Source organism: Capra hircus, chromosome 8 (assembly GCF_001704415.2).
Source record: "Capra hircus breed San Clemente chromosome 8, ASM170441v1, whole genome shotgun sequence".
Classification (NCBI taxonomy): Eukaryota; Metazoa; Chordata; class Mammalia; order Artiodactyla; family Bovidae; genus Capra; species Capra hircus.
The window spans coordinates 102140490-102164085 of NC_030815.1; the positions used below are offsets into that span (position 1 = coordinate 102140490).

The window sequence follows — 23596 nt, forward strand, 5'->3', positions numbered from 1 at the left end:
TCTTTGCGACCCCATGGACTGTAGCCTACCAGGCTCCTCTGTCCATGGGATTTTCCAGGCAATAGTACTGGAGTGGGGTGACATTTCCTTCTCCAGCGGATCTTCCCGACCCAGGGATGGAACCCAGGTCTCCTGCATTGTAGACAGACGCTTTACCGTCTGAGCCACCAGGGAAGTCCATTTCTCAAAACTCTTGTCCCACTGGGTAGTGCCATTCTCTATCACCCTCGTCAGCTTTGTTGTTGTTGTTCCACCATGTCTCACGGCTTGCAGGATCTCAGTTCTCCAATCAGAGGCTGAACCCAGGCCATGGCAGTGAAAGCCCAGAATCCTAACCACTAGGCCACCAGGGAACTCCCCCAGCCTTGTCAGTTTAGCAAACGATTTGTAATTCTTTGATTATTGGTAAAATAGGGTATTTCTTTCTTACGTTTACAAAAAAGTCTTAATGGATTAAAATTGATTTGTTATCTATCACAGCCATGATGTCCTCAAAGGAAATGGAGACAGAATATAAAAGCTGTGAAAAAGGCAGCTGGAAGCATGTCAGTCAAAGAGGGCTGAAATGTCCACCAGAGATAAGGGTAGGAAGCATCACTGAGAAACAATGCAGGAATAACGCCACGATGAAGATGGCCATAGTATCTACTTGCATTGTATTTTGTAGTTTACAGTCCCAAACACTATCACATTTGGACCTAATAATCACCGTGTAAAGCAAACAGAGTCTTTTTTGGGGTGAGGGGGCAAGGGGTTGGAGGGGGAACATTAATGAACCACAGTTGCTATAAACTTTATTTGGGCTTCCCTGATATCTCAGACAGTAAAGAATTTGCCTACAATGCAAGAGACTTGGGTTTGATCCCTCGGTTGGGAAGATCCCCTGGAGAAGGGAATGGTTACCCACTCCAATATTCTTGCTTGGAGAATTCCATGGTCAGAGGAGCCTGGCAAGCTATAGTCCAGGGGTAGCAAAGAGTTGGGACACGACTGAGTGACTAACATAGAAATTATTTGTAATAAAATCTTTAAATAGTACAAAAGGGTAGAATGTAAAAGTTTCTGAACTCCATTTCCATTCTCCAGAGGAAAAATCACTACATTTCTTTAAATGCCTCCAGAAATTTCATATGAATAGGTAGGCATATATATATATTTATTTGTATATGATACATACACACACAAGATCATTCTACCCATACTGTTCTGCAACTTGTATCTTTCACTTAAAAACAGATTTTCGAGATTCTTTAAGAAATACACAGATGTCCACCCCCTGAAAAACCATAATTCAATCAGTCTCATAATGACACACACTTAAGCTGTTCCCAGTTCTCCACTATCACAAACAATGTGGCAAAAAACTACGCCTCTGTCTCTAGCTATCTATCTACACACAGGTATACATGCACACTTATGTAAACATATTGACAGGGTAAACTTGTAGCCACAGGATTACTAAATCAAAAAGTATGAACGCTGGGTAAGAATCACTATTTTACAGAAAAAATAAAAAGAGAAGTGACTATAAATACAGAGCCAAGAAGGACATAAACTTTGGCCTTTAGATTCCAAAGCTGTTGTTCTTTCCAACTATACCATTTCTACTTAAAAGAAAAAAAGAGAGAGAGAGCGAGATCTTCAGAATCTTTTCCAACACATTTATTTATTCATTTTACCTCACTAGCAAAGAGGACTCATCAAACACAGCACAGCACAATTTCACTCACCCGCCTAATCTCCACCTCGAACACCAGGATCGAGTCTGTTGAGGGAGTCCATCCTATTACCCCTTCAGAGCCAGAAGCGCAGGCTGGGGGGATGATAAGCAACCGCTTCCCTCCTTTCCTCATGCCCACCATTCCATCCTCCCAGCTCTTTAGGAATCAGAGAAGAGGAAAAGTTCATCAGATACAAACCTTCTCATAAGACAAAACATAGTAGAGGATCATCAGTTTATGTTCCCCGCTCCCACACACCAGTTATAAGAACATCTAGAATACTTCTTCTCAGCTGACTTGTCAAAGCCAGCACATCCAGGGCTAAATGAAATATCTCAGATGATGAGAGAAACTGGGAGGAACAGAACGGCATTAAAAGAGAAAGAAAAGCTATCATTTATTAAACACACTTTTTTCTAAGTACTTTGGTAAGTGCTTTACTTCCACTATGTTGTTTAATTCCTAAAATAACTTCATAAGGTTAGTAGCAATAGCCCCATTTTACAGAAGAGAAAACTGAGGCTTGAGAAGGTAAGGTAACTAGCCCAAGATCAGTTAGTACATTGTTAAGTCAAGATTCAACACTAGATCAGTCTAGCGTTAAGTGTCATGCCCCAACTACTATCATCTTCAGGAAAAAGTTTCCAAAGGATTCTGGGAAAAGGAGTCATTAACAAAACTATGGAGAAAAATACTCTGCCACACGGATGAATGGGTACTTAACAATGCATCAATATGTCCTGACACAATGATACCTCGCATGTGTAAACCATTCTTTTTTTAAAAAAAACTTCTAAAGAAAGAAAAACAAAAAGAACTTCTCATTTTATATCGGAGTATAGCCAATTAACAGTGTTGTGAGTGGTGATCCAGTGGTTGAGACTCCACGTTCCCAACGCAGATTCAATCCCTCATCAGGGAACTAGATCCTGCGTGTGGCAATTAAGATCTGGCACAGCCACATTGATTTTTTTTAAAAAGAAAAAGAAACAAAAAACAGTGTTGTGGTAGGTTCGGGCGGACAGCAAAGGGACTCAGCCATACAAATACAGGCACCCATTCTCCCTCACTCCCCTCCCATCCAGGTTGCCAGGTAACACTGAGCAGCTGAACAGGGCCCTGCCTAAAAGACCTCTGAGTTCTCTTGACCTGAACTGACTGAAACAAAGGAGAAGCAGCAAGGAAACCACCTGAGGCAAGGTTAAAGAGCCCAGAGAGGCCCATCAAGATTAGGAGATGAGACCTAAGACCCTGCACACACCCGAATCAGGTCAGCAACCCCACCCTTTTGAAACAGTGCAGAGGAAGGAATGAAGATTGTTACTGCCTTGATCCTTAGCCTATACCCTGACTATATAACCTCTCCCTATTCACCAGGGAGGGGGGCACAGGTTCTTGAGGGGCTAGCCTACTGTACTCCCCCTTTGCCTGGCAAAGTAACAAAGCCACTCTTTTTTTCTTCGCTATAACTCTGTCTCCATATTTCTGTTTGGCACTAGTGCACAGACAGCCAAGATCTGGCAACAGTTCCCTGTGCTATATAGGACTTTATTGGTTATCCATTTTAAACAGGAGAGTGTACATGTTGATCCCAAATTCCCTGTCTCTTTTCCTCCCATTCATCACCCCTGGCAACTATAAATTTGTTCTCTTAAGTCTGTGAGTCTGTTTCTGTTTTGTAAAATAATCTTTACTTTATAAAATACATCCACAGTTGCTAGAGAAGAAATTCACAATGTGAACCCAGGTCCTTGGACTCCAATCCCAATGTCCCTCCTGCTATGTTGCAGTTGCTTCCCAGCATGAATCGAAGCATCCCAGACAGATCAGAATCACTCATTAATGATACACCTCTAGAAGAAACAATTTAATCTCTTTCCCAAGGAGGCAAAAGGAAGAATTTAATAGTTCCCTCAGAACTACAGAATGAAAAATGAAAGGCAGGGACCACAAAAAAGAAATGTACCCTTCTCCAATATATTGTCTCACAGGGAAAAGGCTCTCAAATCCAGATAACGTAGCACATTTTTCTGTATTTTATAATCAAGCCTTTCAAGAGTCTCAGAAAATAAACCTAGCTTAGAAATTTCATAAAATTCAGTCTAAATTAAGCACACTGCAACTGATAAACTCTTACAAGAACACAGTTAAGCCTTTACCTTGATGACTTTTCCTGACCCCAATTTCAGGCGAAGAAGCTTATCTTTGTTAGCAGTGGAATCAAAAACCTGAAAGTTGATCAAAATAAATGTCAGCCAACTTCACAAATAATAATAATCATTATGATGTTCAACTTAACACAGAATAGCATAGTACTTCTGAAATAGGTAATGTCAAATATACCGGAAAAATACTTCTGACCTGAAAAAAAGGGACCACATCATGGCTAAAAGTGTTATCACACTGAGTATCTCTGAGGCAAGGAATTTCCAGGTTTAGAAAAAAATAAACTTCTACCACCACATATTTAAAATGATCTTAATCTATAAAGAACTTTTAAATAAATTATCTCATTTGATGCGAACAACCATCTGGCCAAGAAAATAGATAGAGCCCTACTAACTAAGCTCAACTCATGGGGGAAAAAAAAAATTAAGAGCTTAAATGATTTGACAAAGTCAAGTTAGGATAAAATTGGGACTTGAATCCACATTTTTGGACTTATAATCTAAAGCTCCTTTTATCAAACCATACTACTTTTGAGGGCTTAATAATATAAAAACACAACAAAGCCCAATCTATTCACACTAGTATAAGAAAAACAGAGAAAAAACTGTGAAGAAAGTCTAAAAAGTTTAAGGCCTAATCCCATAAGAATCTATTCAAATTTAAAATTGGTACAGGAGGACAAGATGTACACATGAACAATTACCAAAAATAACACTGGTGCAAACTAGTTTCCACTTGCTCTAAGGAAGAGACACAGTGGTACCGAGCAGATTTTATACACTAGCATTTCATGGCTATGCCTCAAAAGCGGCGGTAGAAGTCAAACCAAGGCTCCTAAAAGATTTCTATTTGCTAACAGCAGCAATTCACAGTAATATACTGTACATTTGAATAGCTCTCATGCTATTTAAATTACAAAAGAACTTGCAAGGTACTTTTTCTTACCTGGCCCAGAACGTGATTCTGAAAGAGCCAGCTGGTATAGGCCACTTCTAAAGAATCTCCAACTTCTACAGCAGGGCCTTCCACTACAATAAGGTCCTGTGACAGCACTGAATCCAGGGAAGAGGTGCTGTTGCACTTGGCAATGCAAACCTGCGAGGTGAAATCGAAGCAGCATGAACCTAGTTTAAGCTCAGTTAAGGACTCACTCAGTTACTACTAATTGCTCTTTTCCAAACAGTGGCACCCACTTACAAAACAAATTACATGTTTAGAAGCAAACCATCCAGAAGTCAGTAATCTTGCCAGCAATCAAAGTGCTTAAGAGTATGGCTTTGGAGTCTGATTGTCTGAGTACAGATCTGGGCACTGCCACTTATTAACCTGTGACCTCAGCCAAATAACATAACTCCTATGAACCTTATTTCAGAGTTTTGTTTTTTTTTGTAGGATGGGATAAAGGCTTTGCATATTTCCTAGGGTTAGACTGAACCTAACTGAACCCTAGGTTAGACTGAACAAGGAGAGTACTTGGCACAATGCCGGGCAAATAACAGTAAATACACAATAAACATTTGCGATCATTACTATACTAATTTACTGCTTCAGTGTTTGGGAGCCTATGAAAGATAAGGGAGCATCTAAAAAAATGTCAAAAGGCTATTTAAAGAAACAAAATAAAGGCCCTTTACAAAACCATGATGTATTCCTAGAATTCATCTCTACCACCTACAGATGTACCCATATTATGTTAGCTCAGATACTAGATAAAGAAGTCAAACATATTTTTATGAATAATTTTTCTATAGTCAATGTTTGAACATATATACCTTAGAAACTTGCTACTCATTTTCTTTAAAAAAAAAAGTTTCATTATTGCAATCAAACAAATGCTAGCTAAAACAATGAGAAGTCATTTTTTTATCAAGTAAATAAGAGTAAGAAGGAAAAAAAAAGACTATAATAATTCTAAATGTTGGCTAAGGGGCTTCCATGGTGGTCCAGTAGCTAAGAATCCGCCGTGCAGCGTAGGGGACACTGGTTTGATCCCTGCTCCAGGAAGATCCCACATGCCCAGGGGCAACTGAGTCTGTGTGCCACAACTACTGAGCCCAAGCTGTGGAGCCTGTAAGTTGCAAACACTGAGCCTTCGCACCAGAACTTCTGAAGCCTCAGCGCCCTAGAACCTGTGCTCTCCAACTAGAAAGCAGCCCCTTCTTGTTGCAACTGGAGAAAGTCCAAGCATAGTAACGAAGACTCAGGACAGTCAAAAATAAATAAATGTTGGCAAAGGTATAGTGAGAGAACTGATATGGATGTAAAATAGTACAATTTATACAGAATCTAAAAATATATGAACTCTTTGATTCCATCTTTCACTTCTTCTAGCCTAAGGAAATAATCAGAGACCAATGCAAGAGACATGGGTTCAGCCCCTGGGTTGGGAACATTCCCTGGAGTAGGAAGTGGCAACACACTCCAGTGTTCTTTCCTGGAAAATTCCATAGACAGAGAAGCCTGATGGGCTACAGTCCACAGGGTCGCAGAGTCGGACATGACTGAGCTACTGAATACACATGCATGCTGAAAGGACTGTAACTACATATACACCTTATACATAAGAAAAAAAAAGAAATGTCACATGATAACAGTGATTACTTTGGGTAGTAAGATTATGAATGCTTTAAAATGCTTTTCTAAATTTTCTATAATGACAATGAAATAACTTTTAAAAAATTCTTTTAAAATAATGTCTTAAAAAAGATAGTTGTATGTATTCCTTAAGATAATTTATGAGACGTGTTTAAAGGTATGTTTGTATTTAGCCTTTTCTTTCTCCTTTCAAGCAATAAGTATTCTTATTATTTCCCTAAAATACAATAAGTTCAAGGGATGAATTTAGTGGGGTTTTTTAATGCTTGTAACTAACGATATAGCAAGTGATGAGTTTTCCATATATCTTCTTAAAATCAAGGGAAATCCAGACTAGTGCTTGGCTCTTCACAGAAAGAATAAAATAATCTTGCCTGTTTATTGAACTCCACGGCAGCCTTCTCTGACTCAAACATGATGGACCAGTTTTGCCTCTGGTCATCATAAAAGGTGCTGTAGTTATTGGGCCGAACCTGGAGAAAGGAGAAATGTTGAGATAACCCAACAGCAGACAGCACAGTGGATACATGTGACTGCCTAAGCTCACGGAGAAGGGCCTTGCCTCAGGTGGACCCAAGGAGAGTTACCAGGGAACTTATTTCTTCCCTCCTATCCTCTACCAATCACTCCTTAGTCCACAGAAGAAAGTCAAGAGACCTTCCCGAGAGGTTCTGTTAAGACATTCACTTTGGGGAATTTCCTGACAAGCACAGCCAAAAAAAAAGATACCCACTCTAGAATCCAGAGTGAAGATAGTAGATCTAATTCCCACCAGGTATGCACAGACCCATCTTTCCTATAAACCAGTCCCAAAGGAGCTACTGGTTCCAAAAGGGAAAGCCTTACCATCAGCTCAAAGTTCAGATGAATCCTGGCAACAGTTACTGGCTGTTGCTGACTGATATAAAGAAGAATCTTATACTGTACTCAAGCATAGACGGGCAGAAAAAAAAGAGAGAGAAGTTATGTCAGGGGTCATGCTTCATGCAGGTATAAAACTCAAACCTCAGTTAACCCATTAAAGTTTAGAGTTTATCTTCTCACCATCTACTTTAATCTCTCCTCATTTCGACCCTACTCTTTTAACTGTAATTAGCAATGTCTTTATTTTGTTGGTGTTTTTATTTGAATGAGGGGTGACTAAAGAGATAGGCAAATGGCCCACAAGTACATAAAAAAGGTGTTCAACATCATTAGGCATTAAGGAAATATAAATTAAAACCACAATAAGGTACCAGTTCACACCTATTAGAATTGCTATTATAGAAAAAGGAAAAAAACAAAGTGTTAGCAGGGTAGTGGAGAAACTTGGAACCCTCATATATCACTTATGGAAATGTAAAATGGTATACATGCTGTAGAGAGAGTTCAGCAGTTCCTCGAAAAGCTAAACAAGGAATCACCATTCAGTTCAGTTCAGTTCAGTTCCTCAGTTGTATCCGACTCTTTGCGATCCGATGAACCACAGCATGCCAGACCTCCCTGTCCATCACCAACTCCCGGGGTCTACCCAAACCCATGTCCATCGAGTCGGTGATACCATCTATCTCATCCTCTGTGGTCCCTTTCTCCTCCTGCCCTCAATCTTTCCCAGCATCAGGGTCTTTTCAAATGAGTCAGCTCTTCACATCAGGTGGCCAAAGTATTGGAGTTTCAGCTTCAACATCAGTCCTTCCAAGGAACACCCAGGACTGATCTCCTTTAGGATGGACTGGTTGGATCTCCTTGTAGTCCAAGGGACTCTCAAGAGTCTTTTCCAACACCACAGTTTAAAAGCATCAATTCTTTGGCACGCAGCTTTCTTTATAGTCCAACTCTCACATCCATACATGACTACCGGAAAAACCATAGCCTTGACTAGATGGAACTCTGTTGACAAAGTAATGTCTCTGCTTTTTAATATGCTATCTAGGTTGGTCATAACTTTCCTTCCAAGAAGTAAGCGTCTTTTAATTTCATGGCCATACGACACAGCAATTTCCCTCCTAGTATAAATGCAAAAGAACTGAAAAGAGGGACTCAAACATACACTTGTACATCAATGTTCACTGCACTGTTATTTACAGTAGTCAAAAGGTGGAAACAACTAAGTGTCCAGCAGATAATGAATGGATAAATATTAAAAATGTGTCATATATATATATATATATACAATAAGATATTATTCAGCCATAAAAATAACCAATTTCTGATACATGCTACAACATGGATGAATCTTGAAAACATTTTGCTAAGTGAAATTAGCCAGACAAATATTTTATCATTCCAGTTATATGAAATACCTAGAGTAGGCAAACTCATGATAGTGTGGGACAGGGAAGCCTGGCATGCTGTGGTCCATGGGGTCAAAAAGAGTCAGATACGACTTAGGGACTGAACAACACAGAAAGTAGATTAGGGGTTACCAGGGAATAAGGGAAAGGGGATGGGGAGTTATTGCTTAAAGGTTACAGGTTTTGTTTGGGGCGATGAAAAAAGTGGAAAGAGTGACGATGGTTGCTCAATACTGTGAACGCAATATATGCAACTGAATTATATAGCTAAAAATGATTAAAATGGTAAATTTTATGTCTCATACATATTTACAACACACACACACAAGTTAAAATTCAACCCTAGAAGGGAGGGAGAGACTGATACAGAAGCTCATATATAATCATGTAGTAGAAAGGACTTCTCTTATACTACGTGAGGCAGATATAGCAGGGACTGATCACCTCTTGCCAATCCAATTAGACTGAGCTGCTCAGGGAAGGATCACAGGTATATGAAGAGCTGGCTCACTTCCGGGCTGTCCCTATTCCTGAGCACTAACTACGGAGGCTTTTGATTGAGAGCCTGGATGGCCTCTGACTCTTTGGTCCTGAAGTTTTCTGCCCATCAGAGATTCTGAGCTGAGATTCTTTAGTCTCTTCCCCATGAAGTTCAAAACCTAGCACATGTATTGAGAGGAAGGTTGTTGCTTCCCAACCCTAAGTCGGATTTTATCTCCTATGAGCCAAAGGCAATCTTTCCCTCTGCTTTTCTGGCATAGTCTGCGGACTTCCACACCACACCCCAGTTCATCAAACGTCCCATGGGGAAAAACCATCTTGTGTTTGGAGCGCCTTCAGTTTTTGCCAATGTCTTTTTTCCCTGGTGGTCTCTGCTTGGGACACACTTGATGGTTAGTCTACTCCTAAGTATCAGCAAAGATCTCAAGGCAAGGAAAGGCTCAGCTCATTGCCTCTTTCCTCTCAGAATTTTAATTCATCTACTCCTCATCATTTCCATAGCTCCCTAATACAATTTTTCACTTTGTCTTTTTATACTGTTGCCTGCTACAACATAAGACTTTCTATCTGGAAGTGAAGGGTGGTGAGGTCCCCGTGTGCCTGTGCTAAGTCACTTTAGTCATGTCCAACTCTGTGCGACCCTATGGACTGGGCAGCCCATCAGGCTCCTCTGTCCATGGTATTCTCTAGGCAAGGATACTGGAGTGAGTTGCCATACTCTCCTCCAGGGGATCTTCCCAAGCCAGGGATGGGACTCACATCTTTTAAGTCTCCTGTGTCAGCAGGTAGGTTCTCTACCACTAGTGTCACCTGGGAAGCTCACAGTCCCAATACCAGATTTTTAAAATCCAAATGGCAATCTCTAATGAATTAACAAAGTTAGATAATAATCAACAATGGCTGGTAACAGGGACTTCTCTGGTGGTCCAGTGGTTAAGGCTGTACGCTCCCACTGCAGTTGGTGCAGGTTTGATCCCTGGTCAGGGGGCTAAGATCCCACATGCCTCCTAGTGGGTCCAAAAAAACCCAACAACAATGGCTGCTAACATGACAAAATGAGAGACAATCAGACATTATATATCTCCCAATGGGAGAATGAGAGATTTAAGGAACACAGTAACAAACTGCAATGCATGGACCCTATTAGGTTGAAAGTAACTGTTAAAAAGAAAAAAACAGATAATCAGGGAAATCTGAATACTAACTGGTAGTGTGCATGAGATCAAAGAATTATTGTGGATTTTGTTTAGGAGCAATAATGGTTATGTTTTTAAAATCTTTATCTTGCAGACATATGTACTAAAATATTTCCAGCTAAAACTGTATGCTGGAGATTTATCCAAAATGATCTGAGCAGGAGAACAGGAAGACAGGTTGGAGTTGAGATGAAAAAGATTAATAACTGTCAGACTTCAGTAATGGACATGTGGGTGTCTGATATTCTAGTCCCACTGTTTTCACACGTGTTTTGTATATTTCCAAAATTAAGCTTTTTGTTTTTCATATACATGAGTGTTGTCTATTACTTCAGCTACCCTGAACAGGTAATCTTCTCTCTCAGCATCTCAGAATTTCTGAGGTATGTGGACTGCATGTTATCTGGACCTCTGAAATTCTATTGTTTGCTATGTGTATTTTAACAATCTTCAAAACCTTCTGGAGAAGAATTTGAAGCTAGATACAATCTACCCTGGCCACCTGATGCAAAGAACTGACTCCTCAGAAAAGACCCTGATGCTGGGAAAGACTGAAGTCGGGAGGAGAAGGGGACGACAGAGGATGAGAATGTTGGATCCCAAACTCAATGGACGTGAGTTTGGGTAAGCTCTGGGAGTTCGTGATAGACAGGTAGGCCTGGCATGCTACAGTCCATGGGGTCACAAACTGACAAGACTGAGGGACTGAACTGAATTGAATTGAACATAATCTACACAAGGAAATCAGTCTCTGGGCTTCTAATCACATCTTTTTGACTCAAATCAGTATTTTGCTGTGTGATAAACTGTCCAACTCACCAAAAAGATACACACACACACACAAAAAAAAGATAAACAGTGGTCATACTCTAAGCATTGCTCATTACCTAACAAAAGAATGTCCTTGGTAAATGAATGACTCTAAGATTCTACAAATTCTTAAGCTAGATCCATATCACAAAGGTCAAACTTAACGAATTTGAGTGGTTGAATTTGTTTTAATGCACAACAGTAAGCAAAACGTGACTATAAATATCATTATACACCTAACATTAAAAATTCATATTAAGTACAATCATTCTAATCCTCTGATATATAAGCCAAGTCCCGATAAAAACCAGTTCACTGGTATGATTTGGGACACCTGAATATACATGAGACAAGGGGGCATTCTCACCTCTCTGGTTGTGTGATTTCCCAGGACTGCAGCACCAAATTTGCCCTGCTTTACATATTGACCATTTGTGCTACAGAAGAAAGAAAAACAGGTATTAACATTTCCTTCAAATAAGTAGATCCAGCTCAGACATTATATATCTCCCAATGGAAGAATGAAAGAGATTTAAGAAACATAGTAACCAACTGTAATGCATGGACTTTATTAGATGAAAGGTAAAGGTAAGGTAAAGGTAAAGTCGCTCAGTCATGTCCAACTCTTTGCGACCCCATGGGCTGTAGCCTACCAGGCTCCTCTGTCCATGGGATTTTCCAGGCAACAGTCCTGGAGTGGATTGCCATTTCCTTCTCCAGGGGATCTTCCCGACCCAGGGATCGAACCCGGGTCTCCCACATTGTAGACAGACGCTTTACCGTCTGAGCCACCAGGGAAGTCAAGTAACTGTTAAAAAGAACTATAGAAGTGGGGAATCTAGTCATTCAGCCTCTGGAAAGGGCAGACAACAGTTTATAATTTAAAGCTCTGACACAACTTCTTTACTCTTTAAACATCTACTGTTCATGATCTTTCTCTGAACTTTTAAAAAGGCTGCTGCTGAGGGTATAAGCACTTCCTAGAGAGAGTACACAAGGTGATGGCTCTTCAAAATTTTGTGTACAGAACTGCCCAACTGAAACATTAAAAGCATTACTAATACTTTGTCTACGGCAGGACTGACTAGCCATTTTGCAATGAAGAGAGAGGCCTATTGTGAAAAGACAGGAGCTTATCCCGCAGCCCCAAGCAACTTCAGAAAGCGGTCCTTCTCAGCTACTTACTAACGATAGGCATGGACTGCTGTGGCAACCAACACTGTGGAAGTGCCTGTCGTGGTGGGCGCTGTTTTTGGTGTCCCCTGATTCCCTGATGAAGAGATGAAGGAGAAAACAACAGTTGTCATTCATTTCTTGCTTGAAACTGATTTTTAACCATTAAAGCAGCTTCAAAATTCTTCTTTAACCTTACAGTTGATGTCACAATGCTTTTACAACCTTTGTCCTCATCTGATCCACAAAAGGGCCCCTGTGGTAATGGCTGGGGATGAAGAGACTGAGCCTCTAGGCCCCAAGTACCTTACATGGTGACAGTAGCAAGCCTAGGACTAGCGCTCAGGATTCTGGCTCCATTCCAAACAAACCCTTGGGCTGGACAAGCAGCACTGTCTAGAAAGCAAGATTACGTTCCATTACTTTCTTTTCTCCTTTCAATATGTTGACAGTGATAATTAGTAAAAATGAAGTTGTTTCCCCTTCCTTTACTTTCAGAGTTGAAAATTTTTGATACTGAGATTATATTCATAACTTTACTTTCACAGTAGTAAAGCAACACTAACATTTAAATTAGTACATTTAGAGGAAATCATATATGCACACCCACCACAGGAACGCACTGATGGAACAGTGAGAACACAGGTGTGGACATAGCAGCTAAGAACTTATTTTCAAAAGAATCCTCATTTGATTCTTTTCGTTGTTGTTAAAAAACAAGACAACAGGCCCAAAATGGAATCACTGAGCCTAAGCTCCAATCCACTAAACAGAGATTCAACGTAATCACAGTTTTGGCTCTTCAAGAAATGGAATCTTAAACCAATCAGGAATGATCTGATCAGTTCAGTACAGTTCAGTTGCTCAGTCGTGTACGACTCTCCACGACCCCATGAATCGCAGCACGCCAGGCCTCCCTGTCCATCACCATCTCCTGGAGTTCACTCAGACTCACGTCCATCAAGTCCGTGATGCCATTCAGCCATCTCATCCTCGGTCGTCCCCTTCTCCTCCTGCCCCCAATCTCTGCTAGCATCAGGGTCTTTTCCAATGAGTCAGCTCTTCTCATGAGGTGTCCAGAGTACTGGAGCTTCAGCGTTAGCATCATTCCTTCCAAAGAAATCCCAGGGTTGATCTCCTTCAGAATGGACTGGTTGGATCTCCTTGCAGTCCAAGGGACTCTCAAGAGTCTTCTCCAACACCACAGTTCAAATGCATCAATTCTTCGGCGCTCAGCCTTCTTCACTGTCCAACTCTCACATCCATACATGACCACAGGAAAAAACCATAGCCTTGACTAGGTGGACCTTAGTTGGCAAAGTAATGTCTCTGCTTTCGAATATACTATCTAGGTTGGTCATAACTTTCCTTCCAAGGAGTAAGCGTCTTTTAATTTCATGGCTGCAGTCACCATCTGCAGTGATTTTGGAGCCCCCCCCAAAATAAAGTCTGACACTGTTTCTACTGTTTCCCATCTATTTCCCATGAAGTGATGGGACCAGATGCCATGATCTCCATTTTCTGAAGGTTGAGCTTTAAGCCAACTTTTTCACTCTCCTCTTTCACCTTCATCAAGAGGCTTTTTAGTTCCTCTTCACTTTCTGCCATAAGGGTGGTGTCATCTGCATATCTGAGGTTATTGATATTTCTCCCAGCAATCTTGATTCCAGCTTGTGTTTCTTCCAGTCCAGCGTTTCTCATGATATACTCTGCATAGAAGTTAAATAAGCAGGGTGACAATATACAGCCTTGATGGACTCCTTTTCCTATTTGGAACCAGTCTGTTGTTCCATGTCCAGTTCTAACTGTTGCTTCCTGACCTGCATACAGATTTCTCAAGAGGCAGGTTAGGTGGTCTGGTATTCCCATCTCTTTCAGAATTTTCCATAGTTGATTGTGATCCACACAGTCAAAGGCTTTGGCATAGTCAATAAAGCAGAAATAGAGGTTTTTCTGGAACTCTTGCTTTTTCCATGATCCAGCGGATGTTGGCAATTTGATCTCTGGTTCCTCTGCCTTTCCTAAAACCAGCTTGAACATCAGGGAGTTCACAGTTCATGTATTGCTGAAGTCTGGCTTGGAGAATTTTGAGCATTACTTTACTAGCATGTGAGATGAGTGCAATTGTGCGGTAGTTTGAGCATTCTTTGGCATTGCCTTTCTTTGGAATTGGAATGAAAACTGACCTTTTCCAGTCCTGTGGCCACTGCTGAGTTTTCCAAATTTGCTGCCATATTGAGTGCAGCACTTTCACAGCATTATCTTTCAGGATTTGAAACAGCTCTACTGGAATGCCATCACCTCCACTAGCTTTGTTCGTAGTGATGCTTTCTAAGGCCCACTTGAATTCACATTCCAAGATGTCTGGCTCTAGATTCGTGATCACATCATCATGATTATCTGGGTCATGAAGATCTTTTTTGTACAGTTCTTCCGTGTATTCTTGCCACCTCTTCTTAATATCTTCTGCTTCTGTTAAGTCCAGACCATTTCTGTCCTTTATCGAGCCCATCTTTGCATGAAACGTTCCCTTGGTATCTCTAATTTTCTTGAAGAGATCTCTAGTCTTTCCCATTCTGTTGTTTTCCTCGATTTCTTTGCATTGATCACTGAAGAAGGCTTTCTTATCTCTTCTTGCTATTCTTTGGAACTCTGCATTCAGATGCTTATATCTTCCCTTTTCTCCTTTGCTTTTCGCTTCTCTTCTTTTCACAGCTATTTGTAAGCCTCCCCAGACAGCCATTTTGCTTTTTTGCATTTCTTTTCCATGGGGATGGTCTTGATCCCTGACTCTTATACAATGTCACGAACCTCATTCCATAGTTCATCAGGCACTCTAGCTATCAGATCTAGACCCTTAAATCTATTTCTCACTTCCACTGTAGAATCATAAGAGATTTTATATAGGTCATACCTGAATGGTCTAGCGGTTTTCCCTACTTTCTTCAATTTGAGTCTGAATTTGGCAATAAGGAGTTCATGATCTGAGCCAGTCAGCTCCTGGTCTTGTTTTTGTTGACTGTATAGAGCTTCTCCATCTTTGGCTGCAAAGAATATAATCAATCCAATTTCGGTGTTGACCATCTGGTGATGTCCATGTGTAGAGTCTTCTCTTGTGTTGTTGAAAGAGGGTGTTTGCTATGACCAGTGCATTTTCTTGGCAAAACTCTATTAGTCTTTGCCCTGCTTCATTCCGCATTCCAAGGCCAAATTTGCCTGTTACTCCAGGTGTTTCTTGACTTCCTACTTTTGCATTCCAGTCCCCTATAATGAAAAGGACATCTTTTTTTTGGTGTTAGTTCTAAAAGATCTTGTAGGTCTTCATAAAGCCGTTCAACTTCAGTTTCTTCAGCGTTACCCAGGGATCGAACCCAGGCCTCCCGCATTGCAGGCAGATGCTTTACCATCTCATGCCACTCAATTTATGAACTGCTGAATATAGCCAATAAGATCTTTAAAATTTAATCAGCTGAATTTTATTAACACTATTGACATATTTTTTTCTGTTTATATAGAGTACATGTATACTGTAGAAAACTTGGTAAATTCAGAAACACACAAAGAAAATAAAAACAATCTATAATCTCACCACCAAAAAATAAACATCAATAGTATGATGCATTTATTCCTAGCCCTGTTTCTATATACATAAACTTGTCAGCTTTTTCATCTTTTCTAAAAAAAAACATTAATGATATGATTTGGCAATTTCCTTTTCTCACTTAGTATACACATTTCCTTATACTCTTCAAAAGAATCTCCAAAACAAATACCACTAGCAGTATGAATATGCCAGCTTTGCATCCTTGCCAACAAGAGGAGATAAGCTTTCTCAATCTTTATCAATGGGATGGGGGGCATTTAGGGAAAGGGGAATGCCATCTCACGGTTGTTTTCATTAGCATTTATAGATTACCGGGAAGCAGAAATTCAACATTTTCTATAGATTTGTATTGGCCGTTTATTTTGTTTGATTTTGATGAATTGCCTCTTTTAGATTGCTTGCTTATTTTCCTAGTCTGTGGTGTTCTTATTCTCCTTATTATTTTGTAAAAACCGACAACAGTACTTTCCAGTTGTATGTATGTGACGCTATAGAATATAAAACTTCTCTCCAGAGAAGTAGTAAATGACCAAGAAAAAGAGAAACTCAGGCCGCAGTTAACACTGAGAAAAAAAATTACTGTCTCCTCAAGGCTCTCATCTCCCTACCTATCATCCTGAAAATGCAAGACTGTTCATGGATTTGCTAGAGGGATAAGCAAGTCAGATGTCACAATCATGGGATCTTCTCATTGGCTAAGCATTTCTTCCTCTCTGAAATCAAGATTGTACAGATTGTTTAATTCCCTGCTCATAAGGACTGCTTTTAATATGTGATTTGAAATCTTTTTCTCCAGCAAAGTTTTTTACTTTCCTTTGAAAATATTTTATCTCTTAAATTTTTTAGTTTAAAAATGTCCTCTTACCAGCCTCCTATTTCCCTTAAGGCGTAACCTGTTGTGTGTATTCAAACTGTGTTCCTTCTAGTTTAGCCTTCATTTCTGAAATAATTTTTCTGATATCTCTAATTCTTGCCTGAGTCCTGTCACCTACTTCTGGGATTTTAAAATTCTCATTTATGTTCCCATTTCATGTCTTTATGTTATTTTCTTAATGGTAATAGGTGGCTGCAGTTTTGATCTGTGAGAATGTTAAGAAACATTCTCACAGAATAGAGCTCATGTTATAGGGATATTATTCTGCTCCTTGCTCTTGTAATAACTTTGCATGGAGCTTGATACTTTTCTATTGTTTATTTTTATGTGAAATTTGCTTTTCCGAACTTTTAGACAAAAGAGTCGTTCAAGGTGGCTTTCCTAACTTCATGGAACTCACTCCTCTGCTGTGAGGATTCAAAAAAGCAAGGGGGCTTCTGCCTGCTTCCTGATTCTGTTCTAGCCCTACTTTTATCTGAATCTTCTCTCCTTTGCTTTTTCTTTTTTTTTAAATGTATTTATTTGGCTGTACTGGGTCCTAGCTGCTGCACTTGGACTCCTTAGTTGCGGCTTGCGGGATCTAGTTCCCTGCCCAAGGATCTAACCCAGGCCCTCGGCATGAGAGCACCAGGTCTTAGCCACTGGACCACCATGGAAGTCCCTAACCTTCACTTCTAATATCCTTAACCTCCTCAATTTTAATTCCACTCCCAGCAGGTTCCTCTTGGCGTGGGGACCTCTCTGAGAAGGTCATCATAGAGGGTGGGTCTCAAAAGTTCATAGAAGCAAGAATGCTCCAGCTCTTCTAGTCCCCATCATCAACCCCTTTACTCAGCCAATTAAAACAGGCAAAATGCTTTGCAGTTCCAGCTTGACCTGCCGTATTTCTCATGAACATCTGTTGGCTACTCTGGGGTTCTCTCACTCTCAGAGGCAGATATTATTCCATTGCTTCCTGGTTTTCTCCCATGCAAATGTTGACACCATGCAAGCTGGGTCCACACCTGCTTATACTTGGGAGGTTCACGAAGATCTTTTTTCAATTGGTTTTATTATAAGTATTATCTATAAGTTTGTCTATTTTATCTAGTTTCTCTGTTTCTATAGATCTCGGAAGAGATTCAAGAGCTATGCTGCAGCCACCTCCTTCTCTACAATAACTTGCTACATAAATACTCCTTGAACAGAGAGCATCTCCTGTATTACTAGTTTTTATTTTATTTGTGAATGCCTACATAAGACAATACAGTTAATTTTTCATTTTAAATACCTCTATAATTTCCCCTTTAAAAGCATAACAAATTCACAGTTGTTGTTTTCTAATTTAAAAAAACCAAGTTACTTCACTGGGTAGGGACTGAGGGTATTTGTTTTTATCCACATCCATTAACTCAATCACCATAAACTGAGTCACAAGCACACTGCTAATGAAAAGATGTGCCAGAGGAAATGTAAAAAGCACAGCCTACTAGAAATCTGGCCAGATTATGGCTTGGAAAATAGGACCCACAATCCACGACAAAGCTGTCAAAAGTGACAGGTGAGACTTGGAGCAGGGGTCTGCAAACACTGTATGTAAAGGGCCAAACAGTGAATATTTTGGACTACAAGCCACACAGTATTTGCTGCAAGGATTCAACTCTAAATATCCTAACAGCACCCTCGGTGTCAGCACTGTGCCTAGCACATAAAAGACACTCAATACTTCCCTCTTTCATCCAACAAAAATTTAATATAACGTCTCTTACCACTTGTTCTGCTCTGGGCTATTCCTTTCATTTACTCATTCACTTGTCTGTTTTGGCCACACTGGGCCTTCATTGCTATACCTGGGCTTTTTCTAGTTGCGGTGAGGGGGGACTGCTCTCTAGCTGCAGCGTATGGGCTCCTCACAGGCACCTTGCGGTGGCTTCTCTTGTTGCGGAGCACGGGCTGCAGGCACGCAGGCTTCAGCAGCTGCAGCACACAGGCTCAGCAGCTGCGGTGCAGGGGCTTAGTTGCTCTGCCGCATGTGGGATCTTCCCAGACCTGGGATCGAACTCATGTCCCTCACATTGGCAAGCGGACTCTTATTCATCACTAGACCACCAGGGACGTTCCTGGGCTGTGTCTATCAGTCCCTCACTCCTCTTCAGACTCTTACACAAATACAGCAAAGTGCAGAGAAGGGCAGAAAAGTTTTGGAGTAAGTCAGATCAGAGTAAGTCAAATTTCAGTTCTGTCACTTACTGGTTTTGACCTTAACTATGCCCCCAAACCTCTCTGAGCCTCTAAAATGGTGGCAGTCTCACCTACTTCACAGAATTGTTAAATCAGACAATCCAGGTAAAGCACCTGAGACCAGACATGTGGCAGGCATTTAAAAAATATTAGACTCTTCTTCTCTCTTTTTATTCAACAAATGTTCATTCCTTATTTCTTGTGTTCATCATGACGAAAGGTACAGGTGATACAGCACTGAGCATCACTGTCTAGTTGGGAAAAATTCACTGTTAGCATATATCTAACCTATCCAGGTGAAGGATGTGAAAGGCAGCTAGCTCTTCCTTCTTGTCGAAACACTGGACAGTGCCTACTTAGAGTGCCTTGGGCAGAGTTTTGGAGAGTGGTTTCCACCTGGAGCAGAAGGGCTTACCTGTGACCTTCCTCCATCAGATTCCAAACATGAGCATACTACCTAGCCGCCAGAAAGAATCTGAGAGCTCAGAGCAGTCTGTGCCTCACTGGTGGTGAGCCTGGCCAAGCCGATCAAGGATGGGTGACCTGGCATGACACCTTTGGAAGGCTGTTTAATGTCCCAACTAGCCTGTCGGAGATCAATCCTAACCTCTTAACTTACCGGTTGGTGCTGTTCCCTGGCCTTTCTTGGGTTGCTTTGGAGCTGTGTACTGGAAGAACTCATTTCCATGGCCAGCAGCTGCCTGATCCAGTCCAAAAAGAGAGGCCAATCTGGTACTGTTGCAGAAAATGAAAACGACCTTTCATTTGACACATTTCAAACCTGGGATTATTACAAATGCTGCTCATGCTCCACCCGTGAACAAATCCCTCCTCGACTATATATCCCACCACTCGATATCAGAAGCAGCAGCTAAGTATCTTTGAAATCAAGATTGTATTTCTGATCTGGGCAGCACCAAATAGCCTTGCCCCTCCACAGGACTCTGGTCAAGGTGTCTCTCTTTTCTGGGCCTCCGTTTCTTCATCTGTATATTAAGGGGATTAGCCCAGGTGTCCTCTTCAAACTGTACGTTCTTACCTTTAGCAAGTCATAGTTTCCTAGTTTTTACTAGTTTATTACACTGAAGTAAAGTTATATTACAGGGAATTCCTGGTGGTACAGTGGTTAGGGCTCTGAGCTTTCAAAAAAAAAAAAGAAAGAAAAATAATACTGTCACCTTTTAAAAAAAACTGTATTATAAGCTTACTCCATCAAACATAATCCCATCTATGACTCCATCCTTCATGGCAGAATGATTCTTTTATGATGAATCTTATGCCCCAGCTATTCCACTGAAATTGCTCTTACTAAAGTTACCAACAATCTCTTTGTTAATGAACAGCTTGTTTGTCTTTATCTTATTTGGCTTTCATCCTGCCTTTTTACACTGTCAACTAACTTGTTCTTCTTTAAACAAACTCTTCTCTTGACTTCTGCGGGGATATCTGCAAGGGTGGGAAGAGGGGCTGGCCCAAAGAAGAGGTCAACAAATGTTAATGGGATCCCTCGCTTATTGTCTTTCCATCTCTCTGGCTCATTTAACTCCTTGTTCTCTTCTACCACTGTCCAACCTTTAAGCATCCATGCTCCAAGATTTAGTCTCTCCTTTGGCCATCTAATTTATTTACCTTGATATCAGTGCTACCCAAATGCTGATGATGCTCAAATCAGTATTTCTAGCACAAAATTTCTTCTGAATGTCAGACAACACAGATGTTCCACAAGGAAGACAAATGCAACATGTCCAAACCAAAGGTTGTATTTTCCAGTGTCCACTGCCCCATAAAACCTGTATTTACTCTTGTGCTTCTTCTCCCTGAATGACATTTTGTGTGAGGGTCCTCAAGACCACCTTCAGGCTCAGTGATTTGCTAGAAGGACTCGCTGGGCTTAACACATAGTTATAGCATAATATATATAATATTATACTCAGGTCTAGGATCTATTAAAACAAAAGGATACACAGCAAAATGAGCAAAGGGAAAAGGTGCACTGGAGCAAAGTCCAAAGGAAACCAGGAACAAACTTCCAAGAGTCCTCTCCCAATGGAGTGATACAGGACATGTTAAATTCCTCCACCAATAAGTTGTAATAACGTCTGAGTGTGGTCTGTCAGGAAAGGTCACTAGACATTCAGTGCCCAAGGTTTTTTATTGTGGGCCAGTCACACAGAAGGTGCTTCCTTGTGGCTCAGCAATAAAGAATCTGCCTGCTAACACAAGAGACAGAGGTTTGATCCCTAGGTTGGGAAGATGCCCTGGAGAAGGAAATACCCATTCCAGTATTCTTGTCTGGGAAATTCCAAGGCCAGAGGAGCCTGGTGGGCTACAGTCCATGGGGTTGTAAAGGCTGGACACAACTTAGCGACTAGAGAGCAACAGTCACATAGAAACCTTCTAACATGTACCAAAATTCTTGACTCTCAGTGTTGGCAATTATGAATAAAGCTGCTAGAAACGTTAAAATATATATATATATATATAGACTCCCAGAAGACAGTTCAGTTCAGTTCAGTTCAGTTGCTCAATCATGTCCGACTCTTTGCGACCCCATGAATCGCAGCACGCCAGGCCTCCCTGTCCATCACCAACTCCCAGAGTCTACCCAAACCCATGTCCGTCAAGTCGGTGATGCCATCCAGCCATCTCATCCTCTTTCGTCCCCTTCTCCTCCTGCCCCCAATCCTTCCCAGCATTAGGGTCTTTTCCAATGAGTCAACTCTTCGCGTGAGGTGGCCAAAGTATTAGAGTTTCAGCTTCAACATCAGTCCTTCCAATGAACACCCAGGACTGACTGCCTTTAGGATGGACTGCTTGGATCTTCTTGCAGTCCAAGGGACACTCAAGAAGAAAGACAAGGTTCAGTATAAACCATATCATTTGCACAAACAGTTGAGGCACAGCGAGCTGCTCTTATCATTTGTGGAAAGCTTTATATCACTGTGGCAAACTGTGGCTGTCAATCAAGTTCCCATCTGCCAGCAAAGGGTCAACCTTGTAAGCAGGACTTTTTAAGGATAACAGTCTCAGGTTCAAATGCAGGCTACTGTTACACAGTGGAACTTTTAATTTCTCATATAAGGCACAATCTTTCTAATCTCCAGTCTTTGGATATGCTAGTCTCTCTGTCTGAAACATTCTTCCCCTGGAAGCTGCTTCTTAATCTCAAAGACTAGGTTAGCTGATCTTCCTACAGGCTCCCAGAGAACTCTGTACTTCATTCATTCAAGAAATATGCACCATACCCTATGTTAAGTGCTACATATACACCGGTGAGCAAAACTGGGTTCTGTTTTCAAGCAACTTGTATACTGTAACAAGGGAATTAGATACACACTATATTAGATACACTCATGTAACCTATAACATGAGATATATAGCAAGTGGCTGTTATATGGAATACAACATATAGATCATGTTAACACACTATGGAGTAAACATAGAGATTAATAAAAGTTATTCAGCTGTTTATCATCTAACATGGTAATCGATTATTGATTATGATCACTACTTGACTGTATGGGTTTCCTAGGTGGCTCAGTGGTAAAGAATCCTCCTGCACTGCAGGAGAAGGAAATGGCTACCCACTCCAGCATTCTTGCCTGGGAGATCCCAGGGACAGAGAAGCCTGGTGGGCTATAGTCCTTGGGGCTGCAAAAGAGTCCAACATAACTTAGCGACTAAACTATATTTTCCCTATGGTCTGGTATGTAACAGGCTCAATAAGTGACTCAAAGTCTTATTTAGCTGAGCTCCACTTCTCCAAAGCCATCTTTAGTTTAGGTAAAGTAAATATTGAAGCTTCCCAACAACTTTTTTTGGCTATTTCCCACAGATAATTTTAATGTATAATACATACTAGATTTTACAAAATAAATTTAATATGATATTAATACCTTGTTTTCTCAAGGTAGTGAGTATACTGTGAGTTTCCTGTAAATAGGGCCAGCAATGCCTACTTTAATGGACTAAGAGGTTTCAATGAGATTACAAACATAGACAGCAGTGCTGGCCTACTCCACATTAAGATATCAACAAATGCTAATGAAATTTCAAGACCAAGAGATCTCCTTTTACCTAGGGCAATCAGAGCAGGTTCCCTAAAAGAATTTTAAGATCCTAGGAGAGTTGAGCAATGCCTTTAACTTTGTGAAAAATTTGCAAAGCTTAAAACCTTGTTAAGATTAACAGATTATGCACAAATCGTGAATGTCCTTGTTAGCTTCAGTAAACTATGAGTACTGACTTTACTGTCTTAATTTTGCAGATTTTTTTTTCATCAGAAAGACAAGAGTATTATAGGTAAACTATGCTCCATAGATGCCCTAAAGGCCAGCCAACTGATGACTGCAGGTCAATCCAAAAGTCAGGTCAACCCAATTATCTTTCAGATTAAAGCTATTTTCTATTAATTTTTAAAACGAACTCTACACAGACAAGGGGCACAGGTTTTTTTTTCT

At 40.7% G+C, this 23596-nt stretch overlaps 1 protein-coding gene across 6 annotated transcripts in view; it reads right to left on the minus strand.

Annotated features, from left to right (window-relative positions):
• The window catches only part of FKBP15 (FK506 binding protein 15), a 61733-nt gene that overhangs the window by 31832 nt on the left and 6305 nt on the right, over positions 1–23596 (minus strand). For all 6 annotated transcript variants that reach the window (XM_018052619.1, XM_018052618.1, XM_018052617.1 and 3 more), the window contains exons 2-9: positions 19756–19871; positions 12451–12535; positions 11633–11702; positions 7332–7406; positions 6860–6958; positions 4836–4985; positions 3881–3949; positions 1731–1877 (exon numbers count right to left, since the gene is read on the minus strand). In XM_018052619.1, coding sequence (XP_017908108.1) covers positions 1731–1877; positions 3881–3949; positions 4836–4985; positions 6860–6958; positions 7332–7406; positions 11633–11702; positions 12451–12535; positions 19756–19871 — 811 coding nt within the window. The remainder of the gene's footprint in view (positions 1–1730; positions 1878–3880; positions 3950–4835; positions 4986–6859; positions 6959–7331; positions 7407–11632; positions 11703–12450; positions 12536–19755; positions 19872–23596) is intronic.